General features: G+C 41.0%; 1 protein-coding gene and 1 long non-coding RNA gene across 2 annotated transcripts; one reads left to right on the top strand and one right to left on the bottom strand.

Moving 5' to 3' along the window:
* Positions 1-691: 691 nt before the first annotated feature.
* Positions 692-3,931, bottom strand: LOC125177823. The gene is made up of 3 exons (XR_007156675.1): positions 3,895-3,931; positions 1,164-1,349; positions 692-922 (listed from the first exon to the last, which is right to left on the bottom strand). It is a non-coding gene; the product is annotated as an uncharacterized LOC125177823 (long non-coding RNA).
* A 5,634-nt stretch (positions 3,932-9,565) lies between these two features.
* On the top strand, positions 9,566-12,462 carry LOC108679386 (U-scoloptoxin(16)-Ssd1a-like). Its single transcript, XM_018168005.2, has 4 exons — positions 9,566-9,705; positions 10,013-10,166; positions 10,361-10,496; positions 12,176-12,462. The coding sequence occupies exons 2-4, from the start codon at positions 10,064-10,066 to the stop codon at positions 12,282-12,284; spliced, it is 348 nt and encodes a 115-aa protein (XP_018023494.1). The 5' UTR covers positions 9,566-9,705; positions 10,013-10,063; the 3' UTR covers positions 12,285-12,462.
* The last annotated feature ends 7,553 nt before the right edge of the window (positions 12,463-20,015 follow it).

The following is a 20,015-nucleotide window of genomic DNA, read 5'->3' as shown; positions in this document are numbered from 1 at the left end:
CGAAGCTAGCAGGCCAGAAGGGTGCGAGGCATGAATAATTTCCAAGAAGTCATTTCTAGATTTCAGAGAGTATTTCTTGGGATATATGGTTTAATTATAGCGTCGAGTTCTTTAGAGGTCTTGTATATAGGAGAAGTAACTTGCGAAATTATAGGCCTTAGTGGGTTAATTGTCTTCCTTGTGAGTTTTGACGTTTCCATAGAGGTAGCCTGGAGAATAGCTCCCAACAATCGGGGTAAGTTTTTTTTAGATCCAATTGCAGAGTTTGCCTTGTTGATCAATTTATTTGCTCTCCTCTGAAGCAGTTCTGTTGGATCTCTTGCGACACGACACAATTTGGACTCGTCCGATATAATTGCATTGATTTAAGACAGCTGATGTCGATGAGCCTCTTTTTTGGTAGCTTCAGCTCGCAATAGATCTTTCAAGTTTGGGCTGATATAGATTTTTTTTATCTTCCTTAAGTTTCAGTAGGGATTCGTACAATAGCTCGAGTTCAATTTGTTTTTTCGTCATACTGAATTTGGATGTCTTATGACAATTCAGTCCAAGGTTTAGGAGTTCTGCTAGCTCCTTGCTCAAAGTTTGAGAGGACAGGTTGACGAAGCCATTGGTAGTGCGGTAGGCAGATTTAAAAAAAATATCATCTGACAACAACTCCATTCTATCAAATATAGAACCAATTAATTGTTGTCATGTTTAGTTCGAATGTGGCGCAGAAAACTAGACCGGAAAGTGGTTCGCACAATGCATTGCCGGCGCCTGTAATAGATTGTTCGCCTATCGTTACGTCCGGAATAGTTGTCTGCGGCTGGGTTTCGTCTGCTAGAGTTTCGTCCGGTAACGTAGCGACGAGATGCAGCTCGAAATTTCGTACTGCGCCGCACCCTCATATGATATTTGTGGGTTCTGACAGGAAATTCTGGAGAACAGAAAGCAGTTGGTGCAAGAGTAAACCTGAAAGAAGAGAACTGAAAACTAATCTCCAAATGAAATGCATAGGGTTACATATTTCTAATTGGTACTTCTGAATCACATCAGTGATATACTATATTAACAATTGAACAAACAAGCACACATATCAGTTAGTATTACTTTGTCATAATTTTAGTTCGAAATGAGAACGTTGAAGATAAAAATTTTTACCATAATAAAATTTTTACCGTTAACAGGTGAGCGCACGGGGTGGGGCACAAAATTGTTATTGTGCACTTGTGGTGCCGCCTGGGCGCCCGGCACGACGATAGTAGGCGCTGACGCGACGACTCGTACCATATAAGCGGTGGATGGGTTGCGTCGTGGTTAATTTCAGGCAACTCGTCGTCTTGGTCACCCTCGTCGTCTTCTTTCTGCTCGATAGTTGTAAAATGAACATCTTGTCTCGGTTACCTGACGGATTTCGTTTTCTTCGTACTGTTAACCGAGTTGACGGATCACCAGTTTCAAATTTAAAGTCCAGCGAAGTTTCATTTTTATTTTCGAAAGCAGAGTCCGTAAACTGAAAACAAGGATAATACAGCAAGATAAATAACTTTTCCAAATATAAACCATTAATAGACAATTTAGTTCAAAATAATCATCACAAACGAAACTATGTTCCAAGAAACATCTGTATCAACAACGGTAGCTTAGTAACTTACTAAGGAGAATGCTCAAGGTGATGAAGTCTTAACAAATCTCAAGTAAACTCTGATGAAATTAAGCGGTAATGAATTCATATGAAAATCGGTAAATACAAAATAAACAAGTCAAAATTGGTACCGAGATCATGAAATGGTTATAGAGACAAACTACCGGCATACGAATGTGCGAATCTGGCATCAGTAGCTGCCGAAAGACTAAATACGAATGAGCTCCGGAAGAGCATCGAACTATCTAAGTAAAGGCCACAGGTGCCATTAGCAGGTTTTACCCCTAACACTAGACATCGAAAAAACTCGCCGTTTACTAACGCGACACATCTAATACCGTCAAACAGGGTAATAAGGAACGGGCGTGGTAATAAGCGATACTTCTGAGACATTTTGCAGGAATGTGGTAGCAGCTAAAGTGCTAAACTAATCAAAATATTGCAAAACTAATAAAAATTGTGGCGTAAAGTCCAAGATCTTTACCTACTATCTATTTATTTCATGTGTCTCTTATTACCCCGTTGGCTGCAGGCTTTAGGCCAATTTTCTCAATGACATCTGCAAAAACTGCAGAATTTCGTATCGCCACACTTCCGGTGCCAAACGATGCCATGCACATTGATTGCATGCTTCGACTACTGGTCAAATTAATATGGCTGACCTCTTGAGGAAAAAATTAATATTAAGCGTTCAATCGGTCAGTGGGTTGGAGACTCGTTCATTTCTATACACCGTACAACAAATACATTTTCAAATTCCACGTGGGATGAATGGAAGACGTGAACATATGTACTATTGCATAGTACCTGAAGTACCGGTAAAAGAAAGAACTGGCATCAAAATAAAGTTTTATTCGTAGTATTTATTCGTAATATAAGCGCCAATTGCAAGACTTCTGTTAACAGCGGAGTAGGTACTGCTTTCATTGACCCCCTCAATGCGGTTTTAGTAAATGGGACGACCGGTTGGTTTAAATGTACACGACGTACAACGCCGAGAAGTGGGGCTCGGCTCGAGTTCAGTTGCAATGCAGACGTCAATCTGAGAGGATATATGTAGCGATGGTGGACTCCAGGCTGAGCCCCGACTTTTTAAAAGCAAAGTTCATGGAAGAGTACCGCAAGTTGCCGTGCATCTGGAAGGTTCGTTGCTCGAACTATTCCAAACAAATCAAAAAGAAGTAAGGCATGGGAACATCTTGTGGGATATATGCGGAAAAATTAGTAAATGCAGACCTTAACATTGTTAAGAAAAAAGTGGATAATATTCGAGCATCATTCAGGAAAGAATTGTGAAAGATTCGCGAGAGCACGCGATGTGGTGCGTCATCAGATAATACGTACACCCCAACTTTTTGGTGATATTATGGTGGAGAACTTTAGGTCTTCGAACGACCGTCCGGTGGGTAAAAAACGTAGTGTAGCTATTAGCCGTTCCTCCGCTGCTATAGCTTTCCGAAGTACAGTGTCTCGTTTTGCTATGAAGGGTTTGACTTTGTCCAGTAGGACATTGAAGTTTTCTGCAGACATCCTTAAGTAGTTTCGACTATCGTCGCGAATGAAATTTAGCAAATTTATATGGCTGAATCTTTGTCGATTGACAAGCCATTCTTTCGACCACATGGATCGTTTCCTCCGTTGCTTTTTCACTGCCCCAAGCTCACTCAAAACGATGGCAGCAGCGGCAACTTGCCTCGGATGACTCATCTTCACGACTGGACGCTGCGAGCAAACTGCAAAGTACGTAGGTGTATGGAGAAATACCGCCAGATCAGGGGCTATACTTTCAAAATTCGCTAGGTGAACGTAAGTACTTACGCTCTATTTTATTGTCCATGATTGGTGGATTTTGCTTGAAAGGCCGTCAATGATTGGCTGATGAACTTACGATCTCTTAACTTTTTTGAAGGTATAGGCCCAGATCCGATAGTCGGAATCAGCTAGCCGGACTCGCGAGTCAGATACGCTAGTGTATGGGGCGCTGTACGAGGCTTTCTGGTTCTTCTGTACAAATTAACTTCCATGCATTTTGTTGCCGTTTTTACTGAAATTCAGGGTGTAAAGAATCCTGTATCGATTACTTAGGTTAGAGGGTTGTGGAGTACAGTAGTAAAAAACAGATTTGAAGTTCAATAGTTACTTATCAGTTTCTGAAACGAAACAAAATATCGTGTATGGAACTCGTTCAAATAGCGACATAATAAGTACTTCAACTAAAAGTAAATCAAGGATCATATTTAAATAATTCACTAACGACTTCTCACCAAATTCCTGGAGGTATGACGGTGACCTTAATAAATCTCAGCTGACAGGCGATTAGTAAATGAATTGGCGGATACAAGAAAGCTTCTAATCTAAGAGTAGTCGGTCTATAAGAAATGAGAATGCTTTCAACACCGGCCCCAAATTTGCTAATCACCGATTCAAATTTCCAAACCGAACATCTAAAATTCTTTATTGGTATAAAAAATTTCATATAAACAATAATTACACTCGATATTTACACTTCAAACATTTGATTCGTGACTGATCAATAAGACGAGTTTGGTAACAGGTTCAATTTCCAGGCTACCTATATTTAAAACAGACTTATCAGTATACTTGGTTATTCGCACCTTGGCAGAGCGATATCTGCAGTAGTAGCTTTTAATCATCTCTACTACTCTACCGAGGGACCACTGACTTTTAGGCAAGCATGAATCAACAATAAAAACAAGAAGGTCTCCAGGCTGAAGAGGTCGCCACTCGCTTGACCATTTATGGCGCAATTGCAAAAGAGTTAAATATTCGTTTCGCCAACGCGACCAACATACATCAGCTAAATATTAAGCCTGTCGCCAACGTTTTCGAGCGTAAGAATCAGAAGAGCCAAAAACGCCCGAAGGAAAAGTTGTCCACGGAGTTCAGCAACAGTAAATGATTTGGCGTCAATGCCTCTAAATCGTTAGGGTCGTCGCTCACTGGAGTGATCGGACGATTATTGAAGATACATTCGATTTCGCACATTAGGGTACAGAGATTTTCGTCTGAAAGCTTAACGACCTGTTCATTCAACAAGGAAAACAAAACCTTTCGTATTATGCGAATAATCCTTTCCCACACGCCACCAAAATGACTAGCATATGGGATATTGAACTTTCATTCAAGATCGTTGCTGCGGCCAAGGTTCGGCTTTGGAGACCCAGATGGAAATAGCTTCTCTGAGTTTCCGGTGACCGCCGACAAAATTAGTCCCGTTGTCAGACGTAAATCGTAATGGATTAACATTTCCTCTCCCACAGAGAAAGCGCCGAAGTGCGTTGATGAAGGATTCTGACGTTAACGAATGTGCCACCTCCAAGTGGACGGCGCGACTATTACCAGGCAGGTGAATATAACTCCGTACCGTTTCCCTGTAGTGCGACCACGCACCACAAACTCATCATAAGGCAACTGGCCATGGGCCTATTTCTTCAGTGCCGATACTTCTATTCTATTCTATTCGACGGGGCTCATGGCATCGCCGTGAAGCATCTACCGTGAAATTCATTGATATGCATTGCAATGACTCGCCCAGTCAAGTGTCATCTTGAGCGCGGTGTATAGCTGTCATTTTTTGCTGCATGCTTAGTTTAGATGTGAATAGCGCAGAATCATTAATTATGGACGAATGGTAACGATTATATGGACAATCGAGCTGCTAGCAAGCAGTTCATCCATTGAAAAACTTTTTAAATTTTTTATGCGGATTAATTGAAGACTCAAGCGTATAGAATCTTACCATTACTTCTGGGGACTGGGTAATTTCGCTGGCATGCAACCTTTACCAAATCAAGTAAGCTGTCTCGCATGAATTATAATTCTTTTTAGCATATCATTTAACTTATCTATCTCGGAAATACCCGTCAGCATTCGACGATCAACACAGATGTGCATCAAATATACGCCATAGCACTATTAACCGTACAAAGTAATCTGTTCGTGAACAGCCAGGCAACCGGTTCCCAAAGCACTTTAACTTGCTAGTTTAAGATAAGCTTTTGCCAGTTAGTGATCGAGTGGTCAATTGTCACATTTGAGGCGACTTTAATTGGCTGATTGGTCAGCTAATCCGAGTAAGGGTTTCAACAACTAAGCTGAGTGCCAGCAATGAGAATTGATAATGACTGTTTTTTTTTTCAACCTCTACCTGCTATAGTCGATCTGGGATGGGTTATGCGGGTATACGTGTACCCGTCGAAAGAACATATCTCCAAATCCACTCTCGAGCGTGGGTTCTAAATCACTCCGAACCTGTTAGCTGCGTTTCACTTGTGTGAAACGATCTTTTACAGACACAGGTCGCTGGATAACGAAGTGTAACACACTACTTCCCACTAGGGAGAGATCGCGGGCAATATCCACTTCTGACAGCTGGTCAAGATCAAGACTGTTGCCGTGACTCGTCTTCTGCATCTTCAGACAGTTACTGAGGTTGTGGATGGTTTTGTGATTGGCTTGTGTCGTCTAAATTAACCTTTAAAACCATTGTGGGTGTTCACCTCAGGGCTGGTTTGGGATGAAAAGCTTCACAACTTTGAATATAACTTTTCCTAGTTTTACTCTAAATTTCACGCAGATCCGTTCAGAATTGACGGACTTTGGATTGGTTTACTTTCTTGAAAGTTGCGTTTTGCGTTTGAGTCGATGGTGAGTTTTGAGAAGCGAGTGGCTGGCTAGTTTTGAAAAGTGTTCATTAATTAGGCTCCCGGAAAAGTGCCCATACGAGCTCACGGCGCTACCACCGCTCAACAAGTGTTCCTCGCGGTAAGCCGTGCGCGTAGTTGTCTCATTTATGCCTCGTTCTCACATTGCCGGTTAAAGGGCCAGACGACACCCTGAATCGATTCCTGGGGTACCGGTTATCAAACTGGATCTTAATTTTGTGTTAAAGATGAATACAATTTTTTACCTGAAGCTGATACACATTTTTGCTTTTACTTTCCGAAAAGTTGTCCTTATTCAATAAAGTTCCTTAAACATTTTAATACACTTTTTAACTTATAATACCTGTCCCCATTTACTTTAGATCTGAATATTGTAGAAAAGGTATTAAATTGAATAGGGGAACTTTTCATTAAACATTGAAAGCTTTTATTGAAAGGGGCGGGCCTAAATTTTCATAACTTACCTGGAATACCGGGGAAAAAGCCGGGCCTACCCTGGTTTTACGGCAGTTCTTACTGCTCAAACGGCTCTACCTGCTGTTTTACCGGCTTTTTTTCCGGGAATTCCCGGCGATCTACCTGGAAATCCAGGAGGCATACGGGACTTCCGGCAGGCTCCCGGGAGTACCGGGAATACGTTGACAGCCGCGGTATTGCAGCATCTCCCGGCTACTGAAGCCGGATCTCCCGGATATCCGGCTCTTCCGGGAAACCTACCGGCTGTTACGGGACAGCTACCTGGAGGGCATTACATATTAAGCCCTGCCCCTTGCATATTACGCCCTGCCCCTTATACCGGCTATAAATCCGGCATTTCAACCGGCTTGGCGTTTCCGGGACTTCCGGCTTTTTAACCGGCAATGTGAGAACGAGGCAATATACATACACGTCATCAAGAACAGTTTAGCTTAAGGTGGAATAATCTTCCCAGGAACGGTTTCACCGAAGTGCTCAGTATTGCTTGGCTTTCTCAAGGCCTGAGGTTTCCAACGTCTAAGACCCTCGAACCGCGTACAAATTACTTCCGAAGTTACCTCTACAGGTTCAAATTTTCAACCATACAATTTCAATTTGGCCTGGCTCTAGTTGCTGTTAGAAGATTGGTAGACTTAATAATTAGGTAGTGTGATTCAAGCCTTTTAGTACTATCCTTCTGTCGGGTTTTAAATTAATTGGATTTCACCATATATGGTGTAAATAATTCAGTTTTGAATAACTATATTTTCGTCCAGTCGGGCGCATATGAACATAAATTTATACTGTGATTATACTGTTGTGTCTTCTACTGACGACAGCGCCCACAATTCAGGCTGCTTTATTGGCTGAGAAGTTATATTGTCGCATGCTTTTCAATGTGTCGATTAATCTTTCTGTTCTGCTTACACTCACGTCAAATTTTCCAAGTATTGCACACATTTTACCCTCTTGTTGCCTACCCTCCGTTGTGGTTATCATTTTTCCTTTTGGAAAAATGATGTGCCGCGCTTTTGGACCCGAAAACTAGAGTTGGGCCGGGTTCACACATTACTGCCGGGCACATGCCAGTCGCGGTCCAGTCCAACATTCTTTAATGCATTTTCATATAAGCATTCACACTATGCATTGGTATGGCAGGTGTTCTACGGTTGGTGTGAATGCTTCTATAGAAATGCATTAAACAATACTAGTAGGCTGGACCGGACTGGCATATGCCAGGCAGTATGGTGTAAACTCGGCCTTATTTCATGAGCAGTAGCTAGGTCTACGGATTATCAGTTACGTCGCTTGCTTGCAGCGGTCTACTAACTCGTGTGTGGGACATACTTGTATTTCGATCAAAAAATTCCTTGACGTTTTCTATATCGCATAAATGGTAATAATCGGCTAAAATGTGAAGAAAATTAACCAAGCTCGTCTTCAAGCAAGCGAAATTGAGATATTTCATCAGTCAGAAACCTAGAACAACAATTTATTGCTTTTCGCAGAGATATCGATATTACGCCAAACACATCAAGGATACTATTAACGACTGACAGTAGTTTTCCTGGAACTAACCATAACCATAGGATGTGTCAATTCTAGAACTGAACAAAATCGTAGAATGTACTAATTTTAGAAATGACCAAAATCGTAGAAGATAGTAATCCTACAACTGGCGATAATCTCAAAATGCAGTTATGCTACAATAGGCGATTATCTCATGCATAATGTATAGTTATCTTATCCAATATTTCCAAGTCACAGCATGTGCTCTTAGCTGAAACTGCGACAGAAGCACTGCTTGTTTGTCAAGAGACTATTAACTCTTGTATATTCCTGATCATGGGCCGATATAATTTAAACAGCGATGAATTTTATAAGTTGGGTTTTATTTTCAGTGAACTTGAATGCAGTTAAGGATGGCATTGAGCAAATTTAAGTGCGTGGGCACGGCTGGCGTCCCTGCCATGGGTCGGTATCATCAGCTTGGTCACGGTATCATCAGCTTGTCACGGTATCACCAGCTTGGTCACGGTATCACCTACCTTGGTCACGGTATCATCTACCTTGGTCACGGTATCATCTACCTTGGTCACGGTATCACCAGCTTGGTCATGGTATCATCTACCTTTTTCACGGTATCATCTACCTTGGTCACGGTATCGCCAGCTTGGTCACGGTATCATCTACCTTGGTCACGGTATCACCAGCTTGGTCACGGTATCATCTACCTTGGTCACGGTATCATCTACCTTGGTCACGGTATCATCTACCTTGGTCACGGTATCATCTACCTTGGTCACGGTATCATCTACCTTGGTCACAGTATCATTATTATCATCATCACTATATGTGGGTATAGTTACACCGCAACTCTGCCCGGATCAAGATTTTCAATCATCACTTCGTCGCTATTTTCCATTTTTTAAGATCAACGATAATACTTTACATTGTTTTAGAATGACAAGATGATGTTAAACTTGTTATGGATTTATACACAATTCTATTAATGATTTACTTCACAAAGTTTGTGGTATTGGATGTTTTTTTGACCATAATGAATTCCATGTCACACCAGTAGAATTTATCTCGCACGTAAATGGACCTCTGAGCAAGCGCAATTTTCGTAACAGCGAATATTATTTGAACAATACGGCATGTGACGGCCCTGGTCATCCACTACACTGCACTTAAATTTGATTTCAAACGATATGATCTTGATCAAATCCATTCGGAATGTACATCAACTATTTATTATTGTTTGACGAGTCTATCTTTCCTGCTTCAGAATATTAGCGCGTAGTTAGCTGTGTTTATTATGCCCTAGTGGGAAGCTGGTAGAGGTAGCGCTGCTGCAAGTGCCAGGTATATAAGACGCTACCCACAAGACACGGCCACGCAGTGCTCCTTCCGCAGCTGCAGGGACGAAAGGTAATTTGCTAAGCTCTCCTGACCAAAATAAGGAAAAGAAAGTGGAAATGACAGCAATATCTTTCGATTGCATTTGAATCAATAATTATAATGTTGTACTGATTCAATGATGTGGCTATCCGTCTTCTAGTTTTGAAAATGGTATAATTTGCTCTAAAATTATTCACTATTACCATGTTCAATTTCATGTATCGTTGGTTAGTCCCATATCAGTGTTAACTTGCGATCCGCGTTTTCAATACATGCCCGTCCGAAATTCGTTCCAACAACAATCAATCTCGTTCAACAATATATTAATTTTTTCCAGCTAACCACAAGACATAAACCAAGGCGACAAGGAATCAATGAAAGCTACGAGATGCAAACCAAGTTCTCTCTTGCAACAGTTGCCGCAGTGCTTCTAGTCACAGCAGACTGCTGCGATGCTGCAGTAGGTTACGGTCGTGCTGCTGCTCATCCAGGTAACTAGTTGCATATTCTTAGTTATCATGTTTCTTACCTTGCCATTATTAAGTTCTATCATTGAGTATGGCTGATTAAACTCAGAATGATATCCATGCATAACGTCAAACCGTTGAAAACTGCGTTATATTTCACGTTAGTTCTTAAATCTTCCACTAAACATGAGGCCTCAAGCCCACCCCTCTTTCCGCAGCGCACCCCAACTCGTGCTACTTCCCGAACCTGAACCTGGCGGTGCGGGCGGGAGCCAGGAAAATTCCAGAGGGCCACTGCACGGCACTCTTCTGCGACAGGCGGGCAGACGGGGTCCTCTACTACACCCAGACAGGGTGGGTAGACGGGGCGTATATACGGGGTTCTCTACTACACCCAGACAGGGTGGGTAGACGGGGCGTATATACGAGGTCCTCTACTACACACGTACGGACAGGGTGGGTAGACTGAAATATAGAGGGTGTTTCCAACTATACCCAGATTGGGTGGATGGTCGGGGGTGTGCACGGAGGGCATGAACTGCTAAGGGAGTAGAGCAGAGGTCCAGTTGGTTCCTTTGATGCGAAAATAAGTAGATACATGATATGGTTGTCATCCACGTCATGTAAGAACGAGTAAACATATAAGATGGTTGTCTTCTAATTCATGTAGATCACGTAGGAACAGGCAGTTAGATTAATTTCAGCTTAGTTGATTCCATTGTCATTCAACGTTTCATTCCAAAGGTGCGATTTCTTTATTGATATTTTCATCTGGACAAACCATAATGAAAGCAATTTATGTTTCGCAAGCTATCAGTTCTTATTCTCGTCTTAATATATCTTAATATCGCCTTAAATAAGTCAAAAATAAAATATCAACTGTCTTTTTAAGAGTCAAGTTCAGAGAACCGCACCGGAAAAACTAGAAACGGTCCTAAGATCGTTTAAGAACCGCCATCGATATCCTGATTACTCAAAGACGGTCAATATTACGCTGTTCAAGGCAGCGGGCGAATTAAGGGTGGCCGATGAATTGCCGACGATCTACCGAAAGCAACAACTCGCCGAATCTAGTCTTTTGTTCTGTTGCTTGTAGCCACCATTTCAATAAGAAACAACTACCGCCCAATAGAAATCATCGTCAAACGCGTACACCAACTCTCCTTAAACATAATAACATGAGCTTTTATCCGTCGTAAGAACTGGGATTGTCGATTTGTATTTATTCGTTAGTTATAACTTTTTGGCTCTAAATATCTCTAGCAAAGTTTATTGTTGAAAGTCCTTGTTATACCGATTACATAAAAAAACTACTCGAACGAAAGGCAGAAAATGAAGAAAGGCACACACAGTATCGATTACTGCAAAGAATTTTCCTTGAGGATCGTTACGTCTTACAATGTATAAAGTGCGTGCGATCATCCGCAGATTGCAAATAAATGCCCGATTGGCATGATCAAATTTGAACTGTTATCTCATTTGCAAAGTTACGACGGTTCTCATTCGTCTCAAATATACTAAAGTTATTATGCCACACAGTAACGGGGCTAGTGGTGCTGGATCTGTCCCTTAAGCGCCCAAGCAGTTGGATGGCGCAACCTCCTGGCTTTAACGTCCCCTTGAAAGAGGACTTGGGGAAAGAATAACGGATGATAGTGAATTCCTCCGACATTTGTCCCAATAATTCAAAACTAGTAAAAAAAATGCATAGAATCTTTACAAATTCAGGCTATAAAATAGACAACAGTGTCGGAGATCACGAACCGTCCGTTAGGTGAACTTTACCGGTTCTTTCATCCTACTCCGGTCCTTATACTTCGTCATCGGGTGTCAGTGCCCGAGTAACCCTGACCCGTACTAGGTTGCTCTACTGTGACGTTTGCTGGGTAATCCTGATGTAACCTAACTAGACAACCATGATGTAACCCTAACAGACAACGTCGGTGTAACCCTAACAGACAACGTCGGTGTAACCCTAACAGACAACGTCCGTGTAACCCTAACTAAACCTAGTAACCCTGTACGCGTTGCAGGTGCGGCTCGATCGGAAAGGCTCCCCCAGGCTGCAGGACCGTCACGGTTCATGGACGTCGCTACCCCGCCTGCTGTCCTGAGATCGTGTGCGACCAGCCTGCACCGTGATGGACCTGTGACATTATTAGCCATTTAGCCCCAACAGCAAAAAGAGGGCCAAAAATGGCTCTCACGTTGCATTTTTCAATTAAAATGCAACGAGAAATATTACTGGCTGTTCTTTAGAGTTGCTCCTCAAAAGAGAAAAGTTCCTTCTATTGGACTAAAAATATTATGTTTCAGTTGATTTATGTTTGATTTCCTATTGTCCGATAAAAAGAGTTTTACGTGCAGACAAGGCATCGAGTTGCATTTTGTGCGTTACTGATTTTTAAGTGGGAATGTCGATGACATTCTGGCCGATGATTGTCAGTTTCTGCACTGTTTCCATAGAGAAGAAATCTAGTCTATTGATTTCTAGTGTTGGAATGTTCCGAAGTCTAGAATAGTATTTTTGCCTGACTATGGCGAGCAACAATCTATAATAATGAGGTGTAGTAGAACAATCGATGCTCGATGTAAGTGTTAAAGACCAGTTATTCACTACATTATCTGGAGAACATTAAAGTCCTGCACAGGACGCTGAAGCTTGTTGCTACCTTGTGGGCAAGTCATCCTTCACACCCGCTATTTTAATCCGTTGTCTACGGCTACATCAACCGTTGTCAATGATATTCGTACCTGAAGGCATGGAGACGAGTTTCTGTAGGATTTAAATGATTTTCATGCGAGGTCCAAAAGCTCTAAATCAAGGTCGCGATTAAAGGCCTGCGTCTTTGTTCGAAAATTCTGGTGCAGCGATCCCGCTATCCCAAAATATTATCTTATGAAGATGCATATTTTAAAAAAATGTACTATGAATATACTAGTATCTTTGACTACAACAGACGATCATCCTTGCTTCATCAACTCTGTCAAAGATAGTTTGATTACTGTACCATGCAATGATGCCGTTGGGCCATGCGAATAGCAATCAATAATCTTTCAACAATATGAAGTGGATAATTCACGACGACTGAACAAAAATATTTACTAAATATTACTGCAGATTAACAGAACGCAATACTGTTTCTTTTATGAAATATGATTTGCAGGAAGAACGTAACGCGCGTGAGTGGAGCGAAAATGTCCTCTGCTCGATTATCATACAATACAGTGGGGGGAAATAAATATTCGTACACTTGAAAAATCGTATTTTAATGTATGTAAGTACACAAACTTAACAGGAAAAGTGATTTAAATTATGTATAGTCTGTATAGAGATGCATAGTATTCAAAAATACTATCAAAAGAAATTAAATGTCAATGCAACAAAAAACAATGCAACATGTTCACTTTTCGGGTGAAAAAAGTATTCGTACAAAACAATAAATCCGCATTATTTTAATTTAATACTTGGTTGAATACCCTTTATTCAGCTCAACAGAAGGCATGGCGACGAGTTGCTGTAAGATTTAAATGATCTTCGTGCGAGGTCCAAAAGCTCAAGGTCGCGATTAAAGGCCTGCGTCTTGGTTCCAAAATTCTAGTGCAGCGATCCCGCTATCCCAAAATTTTATCTTATGAAGATGCAATTTTCAAAGAAATGTACTACGAATACTCGTATCTTTGACTACAACAGACGATTATCCTTGCTTCATCAATTCTGTCAAAGATAATTTGATTACTTTACCATGCAGTTATGCCGATGGGCCAAGCAAATAGCCAGCAATAATCTTTCAACGATATGTAGTGGAAAATTTAAGACGATTAAACAAAAATATTTCCTAAATTGTGTTGCAGGTGAACTGAACGCAATACTGTTTCTTTTATGAAATATAATTTGCAGGAAGAAGGTAACGCGCGTGAGTGGACTGAAAATGTCCTCTGCTCGATTATCTATATAGGATTGTTTTGTACCTGCTCGGAGCATTAAATTTATACACTTTTGAAATAATTCTCGGTAGTCACAGGCACAAAATGCGCCGTTTTACTTGTCTAAAGTAACAAATTCGTTGGCTTTTGAGAGTAAAATATCAAAGAAGGATTTTATTTGCATGGTCCTCATAGGATTTTGCCTAAAGGATCCCGAACGAGTAATTGAGTTCAGCGCAGAACAGCACGCAGACTGCATGCTTAATCGCGATGGAATATTTATGAGAATCTCGGGGCTATAATTTATTCAATATGGTGGGGAATAAAATAGTCTGGTCTAAAAAACAGGCAAGAAAATATCTATAAAATTAGTTTATTGATTACGTGATAGCGCTTCCCTCAGGATACATAGAAGCAGTTCCTGCAACGTTTCAGCAACTGGCAGGCAAGTGCTGGTGATTGATTATATTTTCCATATGTTATACGTATATAATTCCGTTATATCTCCATGTGCTATATATCCATGTGTTATATATAAATATTTTAGGTATCCATATGTTATCTATCCAGGTGTTATACATACAAGTGTTACATATGAAGAGAAAATTCAATATGTGAGAACCCATTAGCATATATTACTCATATTTTATTTATTTGAAACCTCTTCAACCTCCATTTATTCCTGTTGTCCTCAAGGAATTAGGTGTGATATACAATTTCAGATAATCGGGTTAGCGGTTAACTAGTAGGTTAGCTGTTAACTTTCAGGTTAGCTGTTAACTATCAGGTTAGCTGTTAACTATCAGGTTAGCTGTTAACTATCAGGTTAGCTGTTAACTATCAGGTTAACTCTTAACTATCAGGTCAGCTGTTAACCATCAAGTTAGCGTGTATGTTAATTAAAGGTAGATCAGTTTAAATTCGTAGTTTAAACAGAACTCCCATTTGACTCTTGTTACAAACAATGAGATAAAACTGTTTGTGTCGCTGAAGTTAATTTATAAATTCGAATTTTAAAACAAATTTCAATAATTATACAATCCTTTCCTCTCACTTTTGCAATGCCTAACTATCCTCCCACCATGGATAAATTTTCAGGTCCCGGGCCTATACTTTAAAAAAAAGTTAAGAGATCGTAAGTTCATCAGCCAATCATTGACGGCCTTTCAAGCAAAAAAATCCACCAATCATAGACAAGAAAATAGAGCGTAAGTACGTTCGCTTAGCGAGTTTTGAAAGTATGGCCCCTGGTAAATATATCGGCGCCAGGCATCAAACGAACACACATACAAACACTGGTGAATATTCTAGTTTTTGGTTTTTAGTTTTTGTTTTATTTATACAATAGATCGAGTCAAAAATTGCATGAAAATAATGCGAGAAATTCTTCTTTGTGTTATTCATTGATTTAAGTGCGTTTCCTACTGTGTGTCACTCATTACCGACTGCAAATAAATAAATGAACCTACTTCACCTGACTTGTCTATATGTTCACTCGCCTGAAAAATTCATATCATATATATCATTTCACATACAAATTTGCATTAACGTCGAATTCGTGAAAAAAAAATTACCTGAGCATAAAACGCAATAAGGGATGACACCGATTAACGTGTTTTCATATAAACTAGATGTTGAAAAAGTAAAGCCGGGGATGAAAATCTAATCAATCGAATCATGATTTGCCGAGCAATTGAGAATGTTTCGGAAACTCGTGATGAAAATCATGGACCAGACATCTTGAACAATTGCAGCTGCCACGGCAGAAACCATCCCGATGTAGCGAGAAGGAAAGCTCGATGCGCCCACCGCGCTCTCCGGCCAAGTTTGAAAAAAAATATAACTCGGTACTCACTGCAGTGAGTGACAGAAAGCATTTTCTCGTCGACGAAAACATGAGGTCACGGACAGACGGACGGACAGACAGACGGACGGACGGACATGGCGAGCACAATAGTGCATTTTTTCCATAAATGAGAAAATGCGCTAAAAATACAACTCGATCGGTACTCATTGCAGTGAGTGACAGAGAGCGACTTTTCTCGTCGACGAAAACGTGAAGTCACGGACGGACGGACAGACGGATATGGCGAGCACAATAGAGCATTTTTTCCATAAATGAGAAAATGCGCTAAAAATAAGATCAATATGCCCGAATAAATCAGACATAATGGAGCAGGGAAAATGTGTAAATGTTTCTACTAATAAACCGAATATACTCATTACTTACAAGAAAATAAAAGTGCTTATGCTAAAATTTATCTTTAAACAAATGCCTTCGTATCTTAACCAAATAGAAATTATTACCGCAGGTCCCGATTAATATGATAATGAGCATACAGATTAAAATAAGATGAGAAATTACGTTGAAAGTATGTTTATTTTGATACTATTTTCATTGTGAAGCTATTTTTTATTTTCTCAACAAATGGAGAAGACTATACGAGAAGAAAATTTGAATAACGTTTGGAAATGCATCGTGGGCACTGCACCTGCATCGCTAAGCCAAAACACTGAATAACATATAGAAGTGTTGGCACTGAAGAAATAGGCCCATGGCCTGTTGCCGATTCTTGAATTTTTCGTGACTTGATTCACAAGGGACTGACGTCCGCAATCCACGTTTTGACAGCGGTGGATTGCACTTCTCTTATATACGACGTAGCATTTCCACGACGTTTGGTGTAAACTTGAGTGCGTTTCTTAAATGTTAAATTCTTTGTCAAGTTGCTTTTTAAGACGACCAATGATATGAAAAGAAATGATAGCAAATGATATGCAAAAATTTCAGCTCCTACCTGAAATGCCTAGCGTCTTCAGGTGAAAAATTGTTTGGAGAACGAACGCAGCTAGAATAAAACCCAACGACATTGATGCGATGAATATAATTTTGAAAGAATTTATTGACTTTTATTTGGTTTGCTAAACTCAATCGAGACAATGAGAAAAATTTTGCCTCATATTGACAATTTTTTAAATTGAAGCTGACCTTATAAATTAAACTTTTCATTAATACATAACCTAATATCTACAACGATGTTCCTGCCTGCATTGATTCTCAAATATTTTCTCTTGATTCCAGAAAAAATTAATCAATCTCATGGTTATTAATTGCCTGCTATAAGATAAGTGCACTCACGCGTGTTTTCCTGTTTATTATTCCACACAACAAACATCTTGTGTTTGTTGTGTGCTGCTGACTTGCTGGTGCACATCCGCTGGTGTGTCTAGCAGCTCTTCCTGCCCCTCACCTGCCCCTCTGCTGCCCCTCCTATTGTTGCCCCTCTGCTTTTCCACTCATATCCATCTGTGCCCTCCCATTACCCTCTCGTTACCCTTCCTTTTCCCTCCAGGTTTCTTCCATTTCCCTTCCCTTTACATTACCGCTGACCTCAAGTTGTCCTCGCTTTTACCTACTCGTTACCCTCTTTTCACATTACCACTGTCCTCACATTGTCCTCGCTTTTACCTACTCGTTACCCTCTTTTCACAACTGCCCCTCCTATTGTTGTCCCTCTGCTGCCCCTCCTATTGTTGTCCCTCTGCTGCCCCTCCTATTGTTGCCCCTCTGCTGCCCCTCCTATTGTTATCCCTCTACAGTCCCTTTTCCTGTTGATGTCCCTCTGCTGCTCCACTCATATCCATCTGTGCCCTCCCATTACCCTCTCGTTACCATTTCTTTTCCCTCCAGGTTTTTTTTCATTTTCCTTCTCTTTTCATTACTGCTGACCTCAAGTTGTCCTCGCTTTTACCTACTCGTTACCCTCTTTTTACATCACCGCTGACCTCAAGTTGTCCTCGCTTTTACCTACTCGTTACTTTTTACATCACCGCTGACCTCAAGTTGTCCTCACTTTTACCTGCTCGTTACCCTCTTTTTACATCACCGCTGACCTCAAGTTGTCCTCGCTTTTACCTACTCGTTACCCTCTTTTTACATCACCGCTGACCTCAAGTTGTCCTCACTTTTACCTGCTCGTTACCCTCTTTTTACATCACCGCTGACCTCAAGTTGTCCTCACTTTTACCTGCCCGTTACCCTCTTTTTACCTTACCGCCGACCTCACGTTGTCCTCACTTTTACCTCCCCGTTACCCTTTTTTTACATCACCGCTGACCTCGCCCTCCAGTCACACTAGGCTGTTACGCTTAGCACGTCGCATTTATTTTAAGGGGAGCATTTCGCCTAAAAAACTATTTACGGGCAGATCTATTTATTTACAAGCGGGTCATTTTGTAACTTGGTAAACATATGTAAAACATAAATCGGAAACTTTTTTGGTTAGTGTAAATTTTTCGAAAAAAATTTAAGAAACCGTGAAATTCATAGAAAACGGCAAAAGGGGGATTTTGGGGGTACTGAAAAAATTTCCTCATTCAATTAACGTGCAACAACATCGAGAGACATATCATTCGATTCGCAAAGACCATATCTAGCGATTTCCCGACCATTTTTTTAAACTCGAATTTTTAGGGTTGTGAAATTTTTAAATAAAATTTCACATTTTTTTAATTACGCCAACCCACCCGTTTTTTTCAATATATATAATCAAACGAAATAAAAAAAGGCCGGGCAATCAATAGAGATTTTTATCACAAATTGACTGGTATATCTTTCAGTGCTGTTTCTTGAAAATCATAGGAGATAACCCCAAAAAATGTAAACATATCAGGTGAGCGAAAAAACTTAAATTTGTGATCATTGAAGGTATAGGTTTTACTTGCACTTCGACCGCTGTCGTGAATGAACAAATGATCACAAACATGACTTTGGGCTCTCTAAGCGCAGTTTTTGGACCTTTAAACTGAGCCTAATAGCGGAAATGACAAATTTTTCGTTTTTGCCGAAATGCTCCCCTTGAAGCTGCGGCTCACCTGTGCAAATATGATCATCTTGTGATTGTTTCCGTTCAGTGCTGCACCCGCAGCTGTCGAGGTAGTAGGTTGGGNGTTTTCGTCGACGAGAAAATGCGCTCTCTGTCACTCACTGCAGTGAGTACTGAGTTATATTTTTTCTGAAATGCCCCCGTTGAAGTTGCGGCTCACCTGTACTAATGTGATCATCTTGTCATTGTTTCCGTTCAGTGCTGCACCCGCAGCTGTCGAGGTAGTAGGTTGTGTATAAAGCTCCTGCATATCAGACTATATCCAGTACTTTCCTGCAATAAATACATTGTATTTGGACAACATTTCGTCTTCTGGCTCATGTTTATTTGCTGTATTCCAGTAGCTGAAATCCTGGGCCACTCGACTGAAGAACATTCACTGAAATCTGTGCAATAAAAGCACATTTCTTCAGCAAGCAAGACGACAATTAAACAAGAGCAGGAATGCAAGCGCTGGTCCCTCTTGCAGCACTTGCAGCATTGCTGCTAGTTACAGCAGGATGCTGCAATGCCCAGGCTACTAAGCAGAAAGCTGCAGTTAACCCTGGTAAGTAGTTACCTAATGAGTTGGTCATTGTCTTTCCTGATCACCTGAGCGCTGCTTGATAGTTCACCGTAACTGAGTTTGGAATTTACTTGTCTGTAGTCCAGACTGTTGTGTAATATCAAAAATTGCTACGAATTTTAAACTCTGGCCAATCAATATTGTCTTCTTCAGTGAACCAATCAATCACAGACGATCAATTGCCCGTTATGTGTACCTAGACCGCTATGCGTACCTAGGCCGGTACGTGTACCTAGGCCGCCACGTGTATCTAGGGCACTATGTGGACTTAGGCCGCTACGTGTACCTAGACCGCTACGTGTACCTAGGTCGCTACGTGTTCCTAGGCCTTGGTATCTTGGTACTTATTTGGGACGTAGCAGTCCCAGGCCACGATGGATCGCCGCCTCTGATTATCGTTCATCCGCCATCATTTGGGCCACCTGATGCACGATGCTGTTGCTTGCTTCTCGCCGCTGGTAGTGTTGCAGGGGAGGTCGATCTGGGATTGTGCTC

Source organism: Hyalella azteca, unplaced genomic scaffold (genome assembly GCF_000764305.2).
Source record: "Hyalella azteca isolate HAZT.00-mixed unplaced genomic scaffold, Hazt_2.0.2 contig5139, whole genome shotgun sequence".
Lineage (NCBI taxonomy): Eukaryota > Metazoa > Arthropoda > Malacostraca > Amphipoda > Hyalellidae > Hyalella > Hyalella azteca.
Note: the sequence above shows the minus strand (reverse complement) of the source record. Positions and strands in the feature narration are given on the sequence as shown.